Consider the following 17,832-nt stretch of genomic DNA (forward strand, 5'->3'; position numbering starts at 1 on the left):
GTAGATAGGTAGGTATGTAGGTAGCTTTGTAGGTAGGTAGCTAGGTAGGTAGGCAGGTTTGTAGGTAGGTAGGTAGGTAGGTAGGTGTAGGTAGGTAGGTAGGTAGGTATGTAGGTATGTAGGTAGGTAGGTAGGTGTAGGTAGCTAGGTAGGTAGGTGTAGGTAGGTAGGTGTAGGTAGGTAGGTATGTAGGTATGTAGGTAGGTAGGTACGTAGGTAGGTAGGTAGGTAGGTAGGTAGGTAGGTGTGTAGATAGGTAGGTAGGTAGGTAGGTAGGTGTGTAGATAGATATGTAGGTAGGTATGTATGTATGACCCATTTTGCTCGACTTAAACTACAAGATAAGATAATTTCATTAGAACTATGAGAAAGGAAAGAACAAACTTTCTTGACATTTTCTCATTTTATGTTTGAGTCTTATATATATATATATATCTATATATATATATATATCTATATATATATATATATATATATATATATATATAAATAACTTATATATAATTTGTCGAAACAAGACGTTCTCTGTCGTTACATTCACATCTTTTTAAAGACGGTCCAGCAGACGACATGATGTAAACGTGTAAAGTCTTCACAGAGGCGTCAGGTGCTTTGTGTAATAAACCTCCCCCCATCGGACAGGATGGATTGCTGGAGTGAGAAGACCCTTCAGAGAATTTAACAGCTGTTTGGAAATTAATAATGCACCGGCGCGATGGGCACTTTGGAGATCCGACAGCGACAGATAGAGATCAGACGCCACGGCTGAACGATTGTCTTCCTCTGCCAAAAGTGTCCAGATTAAAAACCGAAAGAAAAAATCACCAGATTGATGCCGCGGGCGAAATATTCAATAACACCCACGTGGCTCACCTCAACAGAAACAAAACACATTTGGTAATAAAAGCAAAAGTAGGTCAGAGAATTCAAAAATACAATCCTAATGTATGTGTTTTTTGGAGGACAATGAGTCCGTCCACAAACACAGTTGCATGTCTTCAAAGCGACCGAGCTTCTGAAACGCTGCATCTAAAATTAATGTTGTGAATAAATTAACTCTACCTGAGGGCTGCTGACAAATCAACAGCCAGCGGGGCGGGCCAGCGGGGCGGGCCAGCGGGGCGGGCCAGCGGGGCGGGCCAGCGGGGCGGGCCAGCGGGGCGGGGCGACCAAGCGGGGCGGGCCAGCGGGGCGGGGCGAACCAGCGGGGTTGGACCTCTTGTTCCCCCATGTTCAAGTAGTCATATGAATCCCCTTTGAGTTCTAATTTATTTGTGAAAGAAATAAAAAAAAAAAAGAAAATCACTTTTATACCATATTTTGATCATTTGATCATAACTATGAACATCCAGCATGATATAAGCCAGATTCCCCAAAAATGCCGCTTTGAACTGTATGGTTCAGGGCCTTAACAACATCCCACATACTTAATAAGACACTTAATAAGACACTTAATAAGACACCTTTTTGGAAAGATTGGGACCTAAAGAATCGGATCACAAAAATCACAATAAAACAAAGCATTGGGGCGTTATGAAGGTAGGGGGTAGACAGGTAGCGAGGTAGACGGGTAGACAGGTAGGGGGGTAGACAGGTAGGGGGGTAGACAGGTAGGGGGGTAGACAGGTAGGGGGTAGACGGGTAGCGAGGTAGACGGGTAGACAGGTAGGGGGGTAGACAGGTAGGGGGGTAGACGGGTAGCGAGGTAGACGGGTAGACAGGTAGGGGGTAGACAGGTAGGGGGGTAGACAGGTAGGGGGGTAGACAGGTAGCGAGGTAGAGGGGTAGACAGGTAGAGGGGTAGACAGGTAGGTGGGTAGACGGGTAGAGGGGTAGACAGGTAGAGGGGTAGACAGGTAGGGGGGTAGACGGGTAGCGAGGTAGACAGGTAGAGGGGTAGACAGGTAGGTGGGTAGACGGGTAGAGGGGTAGACAGGTAGAGGGGTAGACAGGTAGGTGGGTAGACGGGTAGAGGGGTAGACAGGTATAGGGGATAGACAGGTAGGTGGGTAGACAGACAGGGAGGTTCCACAGAGAATCACAGTCATTGTTCATAAACAGAATTCCCTTATCGGGAAAGAAAATAACTTTTCATTAATAAATGAACTAAAGTTTACTAAAGAGTCCTCTCATCTGTTTAATGTGTATATGACTTCTGCACAGTCTCTGATCCATGCAGGTTCTCCTGTGTAGCAGAGCGTCTCTTTGTTCACGCTCCTGAATCAACGTTCCTCGATGTAAAAACAAGCAGACATACATCAGCTGACCGGCAGACACACGTAGGCCTTTAGATCTGATCCCAGGTCTGCAGTAATGAGACTGGATCTCCAGAGGCTGCAGTTTGGCTGGTCTGCAGCCAGCCGCCACGTCGTTACCCTTACTGGAGGCATCATTAGCCTGTTCTTCCCCCACTGCTAAACACTCATTAGTACTGACACACACACACACACACACACACACACACATACACACACACACACACACACACACACACACACACACACACACACATGTACATGCAAGCAGTACAAACACACAGTGCTCGTTGATTTCGGGGGTGGTGAAATGTCAGACTTACAGAGATGCTCTGTGGAATAGGGATGTGTGTGTGTGTGTGTGTGTGTGTGTGTGTGTGTGTGTGTGTGTGTGTGTGTGTGTGTGTGTGTGTGTGTGTGTGTGTGTGTGTGTGTGTTTGAGTGAGAAGGTGTGTGCATGAAAAACCTGTCAAAAAATGTCTGTCATCAAAAGTGCGCTGTTATTCAATTTAGAAATCGGTGTCCCCACGTGACACCTCCTAGACAAGGTCCTCACGGGGCAGCGATTACAGGTGTATGTGTGTGTGTGTGTGTGTGTGTGTGTGTGTGTAGCACACACAGTGTTACGTGAATAGTTTCCCAGGTTTCTCTCCAAGCTGGAAGGAGTGATTGACCCTTTTTTTATTGGCAGCATCTGCAACATCCATAATTGATGACAAAACGTGTCCCGTGAATATGACCACGCAGCAGCTCACTGGGACTGCAGCAAACCAGTAGCACTTTAAGACTTTGTTACTGGCATCAGAGTGTGTTTGAGTGGAAGCTTTTGTCCTCCTCCTTGCCCTTTCCACCAATCAATTTGGAGCGTTCGATCCCTGGCGAGTAATAAGAGTCTGATAACGAGACAAAGACACGAGGAAGAACAGAAAAGAAAGAACAGACCGATAGAGGGAGAGAATGCAAGCGCTCCTTTAGCTTTCACATGTGATGCCAGGAATGTGTGTGTGTGTGTGTGTGTGTGTGTGTGTGTATTGATTGACGAGGACTGCTCGTAGTTTGTGGGTTTATGAGATAATGAGCAGAAGAGGCCATGATGTTCCTGCATATAAAGTCCTCCTGTTGCCATGGTAATCCTCATGTCTTCTCTCAGATTGTGTAGTTGTCAATTTTATGACGAGGTCTCCTCAGAGGAGGAGTGGCATAGAGACCTGTCAATCACCTTGTAGCCCCGCCCTAAGGTTTAAGACCATAAACTCATGTTTACAATGTTTACTGAGGGAATAAATCAAGAGAGAAGTAGAGTCATTTATATAGACTTCTATACAACCAGAGGAGTCGCCCCCTGGTGGTCAGGAGAGAGAATGCAGCTTTAACACACTTCCGCATCGGCTTCACTCGTAGGTTGCAAACCGATGTGCATTTCGTATGCTATGAAACTGAAAATACCAAAATACATCAAATAATAAAATATATAACTTTTTCCTCCGGCTTTAATTCGCTTTCTTCTTTCTCTTCTTTCAGCCGGACGAGCTCACTAACGTCCTGGAGATCTGCAACATCGTCTTCACCAGCATGTTCTCCCTGGAGATGATCCTGAAGCTCACCGCCTTCGGCTCCTTCAGCTACCTGAGGAACCCGTACAACGTCTTCGACGGAATCATCGTCATCATCAGGTAACCGCGTCCTCGATGTGCCGTGTCTTTGGCAGGAACGCGAGTTATGTTTGTGAAATCCCGACTGACGTTATTCAGACGGCATAGTTATTGTTTTTGTTGATGCCAGGCGGATAAATTATTCATGTCGTGCTTTTTGTCAAACTGTCGTCTGCGCTCTGCGTGATTGAACTGTAGCACCTGAATGCGTGTGGACGCCGCACCGGCTGGCTGCTTTCAGGTGAGCGTGAGGGCTTTGATCATGTTTTATCTAATACATCTGGCTGAGCTCTTTTTGTCTGCGATCTTCATTATAACCCCGCAGATCAAATACAAATCAAAGCCACTGCAACCGAGCTCGTCGATTGAAACGTCTACATCTGTCTTCTGATCTCTCGCTCTTCATCCATCTGAATGTCCTCAGATATTCATACGGCGCCGCTCTCTCTCTCAAAGTGCCAACCAGCCGTTCAGCCTTTTATTCACGCGGAGACGACGCTATTCTGATGCGCCTTTGATGGGCGCCGCCAGTAGAGGACACATTTCTTTAAAAGGTGGAAAGGGAAACAACGCAAAGGCGTTAAAGGGAAACGTGTTGCACCTCTCGTGGTGACGGTTAACGGACTTGTACTTGAACGGCGCCTTTCTAGTCCTCAGAGCACTCAGAGCGCGTTCACCGCCTGACGGAGCACTTTGGGGTTAACCATAGAGATATACATATTTCACCCTATAGAACTTCTCATAAAACTATAAACAGGTATTATGGGTAAAAAATAACCTAGAAAGATGAGTTCAATGGATGTGATCTAGCAGGACGAGAGGAAGAACCACGGGCCGGGTGTCTGGTCCCAGCTCTAAACGCTGCTGAAAAACAGGAGTTCCTGCTTCTCTTCGCTTGTTTTGCAAACTGGTTACACCAACAAAAAAAAATACAAAAAATATGCCTGTCATCAAGTGTTTTTGCTGACTCAGCTGCAGACGTGATTGTGTGGATCCTTCAGAACCCGAGCTGCCGAGAGCAAAACACGACATGAGAGCTCGGTGTGTGTGTGTGTGTGTGTGTGTGTGTGTGTGTGTGTGTGTGTGTGTGTGTGTGTGTGTGTGTGTGAGAGAGAGAGGGTTTGAACAGCAGTTATGTTGGACTTTCTCGTCATTTTGACAGCTGGTGTTACAAAAAGTCCGTCATAATCTGTTATTATAAGGAGACATGAGGCTCCAAAAGGCTGACGTGTCTTTAAAGCTGAGATTCTGCAGCTGATGTCCGCTCTGTGTTCACGCAGCTCTGGAGACCAAGAGACACGTTAAGAAAACCTATTTTGGATTTCTTCAATTAATTTTGAATTTTTAACGGAGTTTTTTTTTATTCTGAATAATGTATATATTGAACAAGATTGTTTACTTGAACACTAGTGAGGAGAAAATCCTGCGAGCGCTCGGGATGAAAAAAAAGCCCACTTCTTTTTCTCAAGTTTGAGACCTAATTACTGTTAACACCTCCTGTGGTATTATGAATTCATACTGGACGAATCCACACCTCACATCCAGAGCAGGAGGTATTAAGTATTATATGAATATGAATGTGAGGATGTGGAAGTCAGGATTTCTTTTTAGGCCCTTTCCTCAAAAATGTCATCCCCAAACTAAAAAGTGTGAATCTCTGCAACCACTAGGGTTGTTTGAATAATGTTGGTGTTATAATAAAAGGTTCACATGTGAGATGTTGTTCAGATGTGTAAATATCAGTCTATATGTTACTGGTTAAGAGTAAATGAAGATGACACACAGAAACTAATGAAAAGGTTTCAGGTCTCTGCAAAGGTTGACGTTGATAAAGTGAAGCAGAACAAAGTTAGAGAGGGTTTAGAACAGAGAACATTCAGGCGAGGTCTCCAAACTTTGGGAACATTTGTGACATTACAATGTTCTCATGTACCAAACCATATATTTCACTTGTATATTCCTTCATTCATTTAAATTGTCAAAAGCATTTTTCACCTCCCGGTGCGTTTCTCTCCTCAGCGTCTGTGAGATCGTCGGCCAGTCCGACGGCGGGTTGTCGGTGCTGAGGACCTTCCGGCTGCTGAGGGTGCTGAAGCTGGTTCGGTTCATGCCGGCTTTGAGGAGACAGCTGGTGGTCCTGATGAAGACCATGGACAACGTGGCCACTTTCTGCATGCTGCTCATGCTCTTCATCTTCATCTTCAGGTGAGGTGATACACATTATGTCTGGCGTATGGACACTTGAGTCTCTTGGTGTCTCCTCCTGATGCCGATCATCACGGAGGGATTACCGAACAGGCCGAACGGGCACAGGGCCCCAAGGACCCCAAGTGGCAGGGGCCCCTGGTCTACATCTGCACAATGTTACGAGAAGAGACACGAACCAACCAGGAAAGAGACGCAAAATGACCACAAAGAGACACAAAACGACCACAAATGACCACTTGCGTTTTGCATGTCAGGGCCCAGGCCGTTTTTTGGTGTAATATTTTAGGACGACAGCTCATAGTTTTATCCTCTGAACGTGTGTTTATATGTCAATATCCTGGTCAGCTGCTTAACAAGCTGCCACTGAAGAGCAGAAGGTCGCAGGGTTCGGCGGCAGCTATTAACCCCGGTGAAATATAACGAGCAGACACTTGAGGATCTGCTCAGAATTGAACACGCAGACACTTGAAGAAGTGCATCGTAACAAGCCGGCTTTTCTAAACGCTCCGGCACTGACGCCGCAGCACTCCGAGGGCCTAAAAGCTTCTTTCAGTGGATGATCAATGGTCCTCACCGTCTTTGTTTCCCTCCTTTTCAGCTTAATTTTCCACTTCAGCCAGTTCAGACACACACATCAGGGTCAAGCACTTGTTGTGATTTACTTGTACACCAAGCGAGGTTGTATTCTGTGTGTTGGTGTCACGTTCAGGGTGTCGTTTTTTCCGATACCGCAAGTCTTAAAATGTCCCATCCCAGCAGGATTCATTGCCACTATGTAACACTGGGATGCACAACAAAATTTAGGTGTAGCTCGTTTGTGACACAACAAACACATGCCAAACAAAAGAAAAAATAAGTAGAACATTCCTGTGGGGAATTATTTTAATCAGCAACATCATAAATGTAAACAGCAGCAACAAAAACATTTATCTGGTCAGATAAAATGGCCGACATCTTCACTTTCTTCACGTTACGCTATGATCCGCTATGTTACGCTATGTTACGCTATGATCCTCTATGTTACACTATGATACTCTATACACGCTATGTTACTCTATGTTACTCTATGTTACTCTATGTTACGCTATGTTACGCTATGTTACGCTATGTAACGCTATGTTACGCTATGTTACTCTATGTAATGCTATGATTCGCTCTGTTATGCTATGATACGCTATGTTACGCTATGATCCGCTATGTTACACTATGATACGCTATATACGCTATGTTACACTATGATACGCTATATACGCTATGTTACTCTATGTTACGCTATGTTACGCTATGATACGCTATAATACGCTATGATGCGCTATGATACGCTATGTAACGCTATGTTACACTATGTTACTCTATGTAATGCTATGATTCGCTCTGTTATGCTATGATACGCTATGATACGTTATGCTACGCTACGATACGCTATGATACACTATGTTACGCTATGTTATGCTATGTTACGCTATGTTTTGCTATGTTGTGCTATGTTACGCTATGTTATGCTATGTTACGCTATGTTATGCTATGTTATGCTATGTTACGCTACGTTACGCTATGTTATGCTATGTTATGCTATGTTACGCTATGTTATGCTATGTTACGCTATGTTTTGCTATGTTGTGCTATGTTACGCTATGTTATGCTATGTTATGCTATGTTATGCTCTGTTATGCTATGTTACGCTATGTTATGCTATATTATGCTCTGTTATGCTATGTTACGCTATGTTATGCTATATTGCGTTATGTTACGCTATGTTACCGTGGCTCTGCTGTTGTGTTGCAGCATCTTGGGGATGCACATCTTCGGCTGCAAGTTCAGTCTCAAGACGGAGACCGGCGACACCGTACCGGACCGGAAGAACTTTGACTCGCTGCTCTGGGCCATCGTCACTGTTTTCCAGGTAAAGCAACGCAGCATGTTTGGATGAGAATGCACACGGACACTCGGCCTTCGTGACCGTGTCTCTACATGCAGACGACTCACACATATTTCTCTCAAAGCCACGACGAGGAACTTTCTCTTTGTGTTGCTTTTGGCGCCCCCCTGTGGATGAAAGCATTCGTGTGCACATGAGCTCCACCGCTTCAGGGTTCCTTTAGAAAACCTCTGATTTTACTGCAGCAGGGGTCACGCATAGTCCTGGTTCTCTCGGTCCCCCTTACCACTAGAAACAACCAATCTCCATTACTGATGTTCTCGTTTGCTTGTGTAGGTGGAACCAGTAGTGGAACCAGTATCACATTGAGTCTGGTTCATAACCAGTTAAATGTTCCTTGTTGTAGCTTTAAGATTAGATTCCTCTTTGCAGAAATCTTTTTAGACCCTTTAACCGGGAGATCGGACCACCTGAAACGCTATTTATGTAAAAATCTTGCGTATTGATTGTGAATCCAATGTTTTCCGTTTCTTCAGACATATTTTAACGCCTATACAACCAATCTGTAATAATCCTAATGCACAAAACTACATGTGAAGAATACTCCTATCAATACGTTGTATTTGTATTCATATTTAATTGGTACTTGTGTACTGTTAACATCCTCGGTGTGTTATTTCTCCTCAGATTCTGACCCAGGAAGACTGGAACGCGGTTCTGTACAACGGGATGGCCGCCACCTCCCCGCTGGCTGCCCTTTACTTCGTGGCCCTCATGACCTTCGGGAACTACGTCCTCTTCAACCTGCTGGTGGCCATCTTGGTGGAAGGCTTTCAGGCGGAGGTAAGGGAGCCTCCCGTGGCTTCAAACCGCGGTGATTGAGGTGCCGTGCCGGGCCCCGTTAATCTTATTCATTAATAACCTTTTGGAAATGTTAATTTGGTTCAAGCTGCATCGGGAGAGGTGACGCGTTTCAAATTATCAGCGGCATGTTTTTTTGCCCTCCAAGATCAACCGAGGAATCGCAGGAGATCAACAATCTTCTTTCTCCACAATTACTGAATAATTCACTCCGGACGAGAGCCAAGTTTCTGATATTTCTGTCCCGTACGTTGACTCACAGAAACGTTCAAACGCACATTGATTGTGTTTAGCTCGTCTTAAAGAGTCCTCCTCCGCGTGGACCGCTACCTCCGTCCGTCTGCGTTTCTCAACGACCAGACTTTGACCTTCGGCGGTGACCTTCACAGCTGACGTGAGCCTGGGAGCTCGTTCTCGACCCGATCTCCGTAATCACAACTGAGCAGATTCAAGTGCATTTAGTCACCGAGAAAAGAGGAGGAAGAGAGGTTTCCTTGCATTTCGAGGGAAAAGGAAAGTCGATAATGACGCTGAGCTTTCATATTAGTGCCAGGAATGAGCAAATATTGCATTGTGAGAATAAAGTCGAATGTTGAGAAAAGTTGAAAAAACACTTTTAGAACATGTCGAGAATGAATTGTGAGAATAAATCAAGCTACTAGCGTTTTGTACTGAAACTTTGACTCTTCTCTTTCAACTTTATTCTTAATATTTCTTCTTTATTTTTTACATTTTTACTGTATTCTCGAAATAAATAAAAAATACATATTTAATAGAAAATCTTCCTAATAGATTCCTCCTTCTCTTCCCACTTATGGCTCACCCTAATAATCCTCCATCTGTTGCCCTGGTTTTGACATTCACATAGTTACTGTTATTAAGGTACAACACATTATTAAAGACTAAGCCACCAAACCTTTTAAAGATTCTATTTAATTACATTTTACTTAATTAAATTATATATATATGTATATAATAATATATCAAAATATACAATACTACATTGCAGACCAGGTTACCACATGTATTGACTCTATTCCTGTTTATTTTCATATGGAGGGTAAAATCAGAGCAAACATTGATTTTACAGAGCATAAAATCTATTATCATACTGTAGAAATGCTAATTACAGTATTTGTTACAGTAATGATATTTATCTGAGGCTGTATCAGCAGTCAAAACATGACACGGTGTATTAAACACAGCGTAGTTTCTGAAGCCGTCCGTCTCGCCGTCAGCTGTCAAGCTGTCAAACTCACAGATGTATTATTGGAGAAAATTGCGTTGCGGCTGAGTAACCGGGCGGATTTCCTTCTTCTTACACGGATCACAGCGTTCCCGTATTCATGGCATGTGTGAGTTGGAGGCGGAACTCCGACACAAATCACGAGGCGTCTGACTGATCTCTCATGAAGTGCCTTTCATGCTCTCACTTGTAGCTCTTGTGCTCATCCTCTGAGTCTCCTGCAGCTGCTCACTGGGGAGGGTTGAGCCCAATTTACTCCACCTTTCACGTCCTAGGGAACAAAAAAAAAGGGAAAGGAAATTCCCGTTGGATTAGCCGAACCTGTGGGGCTGTTAGAGGAGTGTGCTGATAGTTTGAGGGGTTTCACCACTTGACAACCTCAAATACGTTATATCTGTTGCAGGGCTCTTTAGAGCACCCATACTATGAGCCCCATAGCATGAGCCCCCATAGCATGAGCCCCCATAGCATGAGCCCCATAGTATGAGCCCCATAGCATGAGCCCCATAGCATGAGCCCCATAGCATGAGCCCCCATAGCATGAGCCCCCATAGCATGAGCCCCATAGTATGAGCCCCATAGTATGAGCCCCATAGCATGAGCCCCATAGCATGAGCCCCATAGTATGAGCCCCATACTATGAGCCCCATAGCATGAGCCCCCATACTATGAGCCCCATAGCATGAGCCCCATAGCATGAGCCCCCATACTATGAGCCGCATACTATGAGCCCCATAGCATGAGCCCCCATAGGATGAGCCCCCATACTATGAGCCCCATAGCATGAGCCCCCATAGCGTGTGCCCCATAGCATGAGCCCCCATAGCATGAGCCCCCATACTATGAGCCCCATAGCATGAGCCCCCATAGGATGAGCCCCCATAGCATGAGCCCCCATACTATGAGCCCCATAGCATGAGCCCCCATAGCGTGTGCCCCCATACCGTGTGCCCGCATAGCGTGTGCCCCCATACCGTGTGCCCGCATAGCGTGTGCCCCCATAGAATGAGCCCCATATCATCAGCCCCCATAGGGTGAGCCCCAATAATGTGAGCACCCATTGCATTAGCCCCCATATGTTTAGCCACCATAGTATTAGCCCCATGGCATTAGCCACCATAGGATGAGCCCCCATAGGATGAGCCCCAGCATGAGCTCCCATAGAATTTGCCCCCATATAATTAGACCCCATAGGATGAGCCCCATAACATGAGCCCCAACATGAGCCCCCATAGCATGAGCCCCCATAGCATGAGCCCCATAGTATGAGCCCCATAGCATGAGCCCCATAGCATGAGCCCCATAGCATGAGCCCCCATAGCATGAGCCCCCATAGCATGAGCCCCATAGTATGAGCCCCATAGTATGAGCCCCATAGCATGAGCCCCATAGCATGAGCCCCATAGTATGAGCCCCATACTATGAGCCCCATAGCATGAGCCCCCATACTATGAGCCCCATAGCATGAGCCCCATAGCATGAGCCCCCATACTATGAGCCGCATACTATGAGCCCCATAGCATGAGCCCCCATAGGATGAGCCCCCATACTATGAGCCCCATAGCATGAGCCCCCATAGCGTGTGCCCCATAGCATGAGCCCCCATAGCATGAGCCCCCATACTATGAGCCCCATAGCATGAGCCCCCATAGGATGAGCCCCCATAGCATGAGCCCCCATACTATGAGCCCCATAGCATGAGCCCCCATAGCGTGTGCCCCCATACCGTGTGCCCGCATAGCGTGTGCCCCCATAGAATGAGCCCCATATCATCAGCCCCCATAGGGTGAGCCCCAATAATGTGAGCACCCATTGCATTAGCCCCCATATGTTTAGCCACCATAGTATTAGCCCCATGGCATTAGCCACCATAGGATGAGCCCCCATAGGATGAGCCCCAGCATGAGCTCCCATAGAATTTGCCCCCATATAATTAGACCCCGTAGGATGAGCCCCATAACATGAGCCCCAACATGAGCCCCAATAGCATCAGCTCCCATAGAATGAGCCCCATAGCATCAGCCACCATAGCATTAGCCCCATAGCATTAGCCACCATAGCATGAGCCCCAATTGCATGAGCCCCAGCATGAGCTCCCATAGCATGAGCCCCAACATGAGCTCCCATAGGATGAGCCCCAACATGAACTCCCATAGCATGAGCCCCATAGCATGAGCCCCAACATGAGCCCCAATAGCATGAGCCCCATAGCATGAGCCCCATAGAATGAGCCCCAACATGAGCCCCATAGCATCAGCCCCCATAGAATGAGCCCCATAGCATCAGCCACCATAGAATTAGCCATCATAGCATTAGCCACCATAGCATGAGTCCCATAGCATTTGGCACCATAGCATGAACCCCCCCTGTAATTCAAAACATTGCCTGTTTTATAACCCCTCCTCCCCCTTGTCTACAGGGTGATGCCAACCGCTCTTATTCGGAGGACGACCACTCCTCCCTTGACGAGAGCGAGAAACACGACTCCATCAAGTTGTCTGGTGAGCTGACGACATGTTTCTGGAATGTGTTTGATCTTTGTTTTGCATTGTGACAATAAGTCGAAATGTTGACAATAAAGTTGAACGTTCAGTGTTCGTGCCTGAAACACATTTATCAGGGGAAGACTTTTTCCTCTCACATTTTGAAATAAATTCAACATTTTGAGAAAAAAATTGCCATGTTGAGAATAAAGTTACAATACTGAGAATAAATTTGAACTTTCAGTATTAGTACCAAGCATAAGAAAACATGTCTCAGGGGTGGAAGTTTATTTTATTTTTGCATAATGAGAATAAATAAAACATTTTGACAAGAAAGTTGCAACGTTGAAAATCAGGTTGACGGAATAAATCACATGTTGAGGAATAAAGACGCAAATGTTAAATTGATATAATAGTTTAAATAAAAAGTTTACATTTTTGAGATTAAATAAAACTACTCGCGTTTTTGGACTTTATTCTTGAGATTTGAATTACTTCTCCACATTCTTCTTCGATGCATAACCCTAAACTACGATAAATACAGTATGTATATATAATTATATCTGGCGAGCTAAAATACAGCAATAGTTTGTTCCCAAAATGAAATGTGAATTCGTCCGTATCATACAAATCTGTGTTTTATTTTTTCCAATTTAATTTTAGTCACTTTATTGAAAATAATCACACATTTTACTTGAGAGGTTTTACAATCTGTACAGCATTCACCCTCTGCATTCAAATACAAAGTGTCTTTGAAAATTAAAAACACATTTTGTGAAAGTTAAATGTATTTAGGGCGCTAACTATTAGTCGGATTGGGTGTTTAAAGATTTTTAAAACCAAAATCCACGATTTGTGGAACTTTGATTCTCCATTTAATGCCAAAAAAATTAAATCCCAGATTTCCCCGTTCACGTCCAAACTGAACAACATGCCCAACAATCTGCTCCGTCTCCCTTTAAGCCAGCAGTCTTTTGTTTTCCGCTGAGAGCTCATTCATGTGCTCAAGCCCCAAAATACCAACAAGTAAGTCACGCTTCACTCGGCACGCGGAGCGTTTACCTGCCGCTCTCTGTGTGGGCCGTGAGTTGGAATTCTCTCTAAACTGTATTTTAGTCCCTGTTTCTATCTTAAGAGGCTTAAGAAGTGAGCCAAGGTTAATATCCCACTGTCTCTGTAACCTCAGCTGAGAGGCTTCATCCTCCCAACCATCATCATCATCATCATGAACAGCTTCCTTTGTAGATTCCTACACAAGCCTCAAAAGGCCAGATTGTGAAGCTTAACAGAGCTATCAGTGTCTGGTGACTGTTCAGCTTTTCTAGAGTTACACATTGGTTTCACGGACTCAAGGAGCGGTTATTGTCGCCATGCAGCACAGGGATGCGCAAGGAAAGACATGTGCAGCTCATGTGTGACACAAGAAGACACATGAAGAAGAAAACAAAACCAAAGCAGCAGTAGTAGAGAGTTTAGGGGCCCTTCAAACCCCAGATAGCTTGATAGAAAAGAAAAGTTAAGTCTAAAGACAAAATGGGAAGTTTGGAAATAATATAAATAAAAGTCATATTTTACCTGCTCTTTTTTATTTTCAACTACTTCCAGACCCCAGGATCTGCACGCTGACGCCCAACGGCCACCTGGAGCTGGGGGCCCTCTCGGGGGCCTTCTCGGGGCCCAGGAGCTCCTACTCCTCGGGGAGGCGGAGCTTCACCATGGAGTCCAGGAAGAGCAGCGTGCTGAGCCTGGGCAAGAGCAGCCTGGAGAGACGCTCCCTCTCTCTGGTACTCAGCCTGAAGTCAGGGATACTTTGCTGCCTAACCGTTTCTCACCAGCGCTTTAGACTCCTGAGCTTCTTCTCAGTCTGCAGCGAAGACCCTTCAGGGACCAGGCAGGGAGTGGGAACTTTCAGTGTTGGCCGAGTTAGACACGATCGCTCGAAAATCCTGAACTATTATAATCGCACACACACTCCTAACATATAGAGCTATGTACCTATTAATATAGTTACGATATAAATAAAAAAAAAATATATATTTTTTATATATATATATATATTTATTTTCATGTTCTGTGTACTATCATAAACTAGTATACCACTAACACATATATTAACTTATTATCTATATCCCCAAGGGATTTCTGTGTATTATAGCTTTTTAAATTATTCAAATAGACCTTTGGGTTTAGGAGATTTTCAGTATTTTTGCCATTAACTTGGCCGGGGTGAAAAAGGTAAAGAATCGTTTTCAGCTTTCAAGAGAGATACGTTAGCTTTTCATTTTAAGAAAGTCTTTGCCTACAGACCACACTGGCTTCTGGAGTCCTTCTGGATTCCCCCCAAAACCGCTGAAGGCGTTCCTGAGCGTAGAGATCGGTCCACAGGTGGTTATGGTGGCCGATGTCATCTTCTAGTAGCAATGCGTTCTACAAACCAATAATAACCAAAAGGATGACTGTCATTGATTACCTAACTTTCTGCTGGTCATGTTTAGCATCTGCTGTCTCTTCTGGTGGGAACAAAATATTCATTGATCGCTCCAAAAAAACACGTGAAACCAGCTCAGGTTAACCTTTGAAAAACACCTTTTTAGGCATCCGCTCAAAAATGTCATACCCAAACTAAAAATAGTGTATTAGTGATCGCCTGCTGACGGAGGCTTTATGATTATTGATCGCCTCCTGACGGACGCTGCATGGTTGTTAAGAAGCCAACCTATTTTTAGGCCCTTTCCTTGAAAATGTCATCCCCAAACTAAAAAGGGTGTATCTCTGTTACCACTAGGGCTATTTGAATAATGTTGGTGTCATAATAAAGAGAACACCTGTGAGATGTGGCCAGATGTGTACATATCAGTTGATATGTAACTGGTTACGAATAAATGAAGATGACACACAGCACAAATGAAAAAGTTTCAGGTTCGTCAAAAAGAGAAAAGAAGCACCTTCAGGATGATTATCTCTTCTGAAGGATGCAGCTGCAGCTTTAAATCTCTCTTCTAAACCACAGCACCATGTACTGATATACACCATGTGATGATATACACCATGTAATGATACACAATATGTGATGATATACACCATGTAATGATGCACAATATGTGATGATATACACCATATGATGATATACACCATGTGATGATATACAATATGTGATGATATACACCATGTGATGATATACACCATATGATGATATACACCATGTGATGATACACAATATGTGATGATATACACCATGTGATGATATACACCATGTGATGATATACACCATATGATGATATACACCATGTGAGAACATTCTCTCTGCGAAGGTCAACTACTTTTGAGGAAGTTCATGAGTGCATCATGTCCGTGTCTTCATACTCGGCAGCCTGCACGCGCACACAGAATCCATGGCAACTGGTATTAATTGACTGCCCCGCCCCCTCTTCTGCTCAACGGCAGAGCAAGAGAGGATGTGGTGATGAGAGCCGTCTCACCTGCAGAGGTCACGGTGTTAAACTCTGTGGGTGTGGAGGATCCACTCGGCTCTGAAGTCTCCTCCTCCTCCTCCCTCGTCCCGTTTCATTTACCGGTTACATCACTCGCAGCGAAAAGTAGAGACATAATAAACGAGTGGAGAAAGAAAGTTTGTCGTTTGGTGAAGTTTTGCTTCGTTTTTTTATCTGAAGCGCCGATAAGCGTCTCGCTCCGTCTTTGATGGAACGAGTGAATCCGTTTGTTTGTTTGTCGCTGATTGGACTCGGCTGGAACGAGTCCAAGCGTTGCTCCGTCGTGCGGCGGCACCATCGGCGTGATGGGGGCGGGGCTACCGGTCCTCGTGTCCCGGGAGACGTAGATAACGATGCGTAAAGAATCGGAAAGTCGAAGCAAGACTTTAATTTGAGCCCTAGGGTCCCAAGATTAGGGGACCCTTTTATATCAACAAAGAACAAACATGTTATGTATCAAATGAAACATAGAAATCAGGGTTACAATACTATATAATCCCCATGTACAACCTCTAAACACAATCTAATCAAACAATAAATAGAGTTAGGTTTAGGGTTAGGACTTAAAGGGCTACACTTAAAGCATATGCATTTGTTTAGAGACTATTTTGAGACCTAATGTGGATCGGACATCTTTTAAAGGTTTAGGTTCGCAGAAGTCATCGATCCAAACAACAACATTTGAAAATAGAGAAATTGGATAAAGATTGCAAAATGTCCCACTTATCAGTAATGACCTCTAGAATGTGTTTTGTGTCAGAAATCAATGGAATGCATAACGCACACAGACAAAGCAGGATTCACTGACTGGGAAGGAAAAGGCTCTTTGCTCAGCAACACGTTGGTGTTGGAGGTGTGCGTGTTCCTCTGGGGATAAACTGAACGTCAACGAGGATATGGAATCAAGACGTGTGTGTGGTTTATCTCTACGGTGCCGAGGTGCAGCAGCACTACAGCTCCTATAGAGACGCATCGGGACTCAGGGCTCTGACTGGCTGCACGTTGCCGAGGGTAAAACCCATAATTAGGCCCATCATGTGGAGGGGTTCAGACACGCGGAAACAAACAGAACCGGTGACGTTCCTCGAAGGGGAACCGGCACTCAGGGGTTTGCGTGTTCAAACCTGTTGAAGGTAAAAGGGTACTCTAAATAGGGGGCCCTTTTATTTCAGGTCACAAGGTACAAATCAAGAAAAATACATGGTATAAATCCACCTCCCCCCCAAAAACATGTTAGGTATCAAATCGTCACCTTCCTAATAATAATAATAATGGCCAAAGTCATTTTTTTCAGGTTTTTCAGAAAACCCCCAAAGCTTCACCAAATGTAAAAGGGGTGCACAAGCTGCCTGTAGACACTGCACAACAGGCATACTGTAATACCGGTCAGATTATGTAATGATTACTAATATTATGTTCCAGTGAGATTTTCATTGACAAAAAAAACAAATTGCAAGAAAAACGAGGATAAACTTCCCGTAATGAGGATACGCTGACTCAGTACATTTGTTGCGTAACTTACTTACGTGGCGTTCGTTATGTACGTAAATTAGAAGCCTTTTACAAACCTTTATATCCACATGTGCAGTACCATGTTGGGTTTTCTGTGCAACATAGTGAGACTGAAGTCAGTTCCATTCAATCTATTTTGTACAGCCCAAATGCACAAATTCCAAATGTGCCTCAGAGTGACGATCTCCTGTTTGCACCGCCTTTGACCGACTTATTGTGACATTTTCACGCAGTCTCGTCGACTT

At 44.6% G+C, this 17,832-nt stretch overlaps 1 protein-coding gene across 1 annotated transcript in view; it reads left to right on the forward strand.

The window, feature by feature from the left end:
- The window catches only part of LOC306738055 (voltage-dependent T-type calcium channel subunit alpha-1I-like), a gene marked incomplete at its 3' end in the record, with an annotated part of 128,990 nt that overhangs the window by 63,190 nt on the left and 47,968 nt on the right, over positions 1-17,832 (forward strand). The window contains exons 10-15 of the mRNA XM_079219884.1: positions 3,777-3,928; positions 5,927-6,112; positions 7,901-8,018; positions 8,682-8,837; positions 12,521-12,602; positions 14,190-14,368. Of these exons, the coding sequence (XP_079076010.1) occupies positions 3,777-3,928; positions 5,927-6,112; positions 7,901-8,018; positions 8,682-8,837; positions 12,521-12,602; positions 14,190-14,368 (873 nt within the window). The remainder of the gene's footprint in view (positions 1-3,776; positions 3,929-5,926; positions 6,113-7,900; positions 8,019-8,681; positions 8,838-12,520; positions 12,603-14,189; positions 14,369-17,832) is intronic.

This window comes from Taurulus bubalis (assembly GCF_910589615.1).
Source record: "Taurulus bubalis genome assembly, chromosome: 6".
In the NCBI taxonomy this organism is placed as follows: domain Eukaryota; kingdom Metazoa; phylum Chordata; class Actinopteri; order Perciformes; family Cottidae; genus Taurulus; species Taurulus bubalis.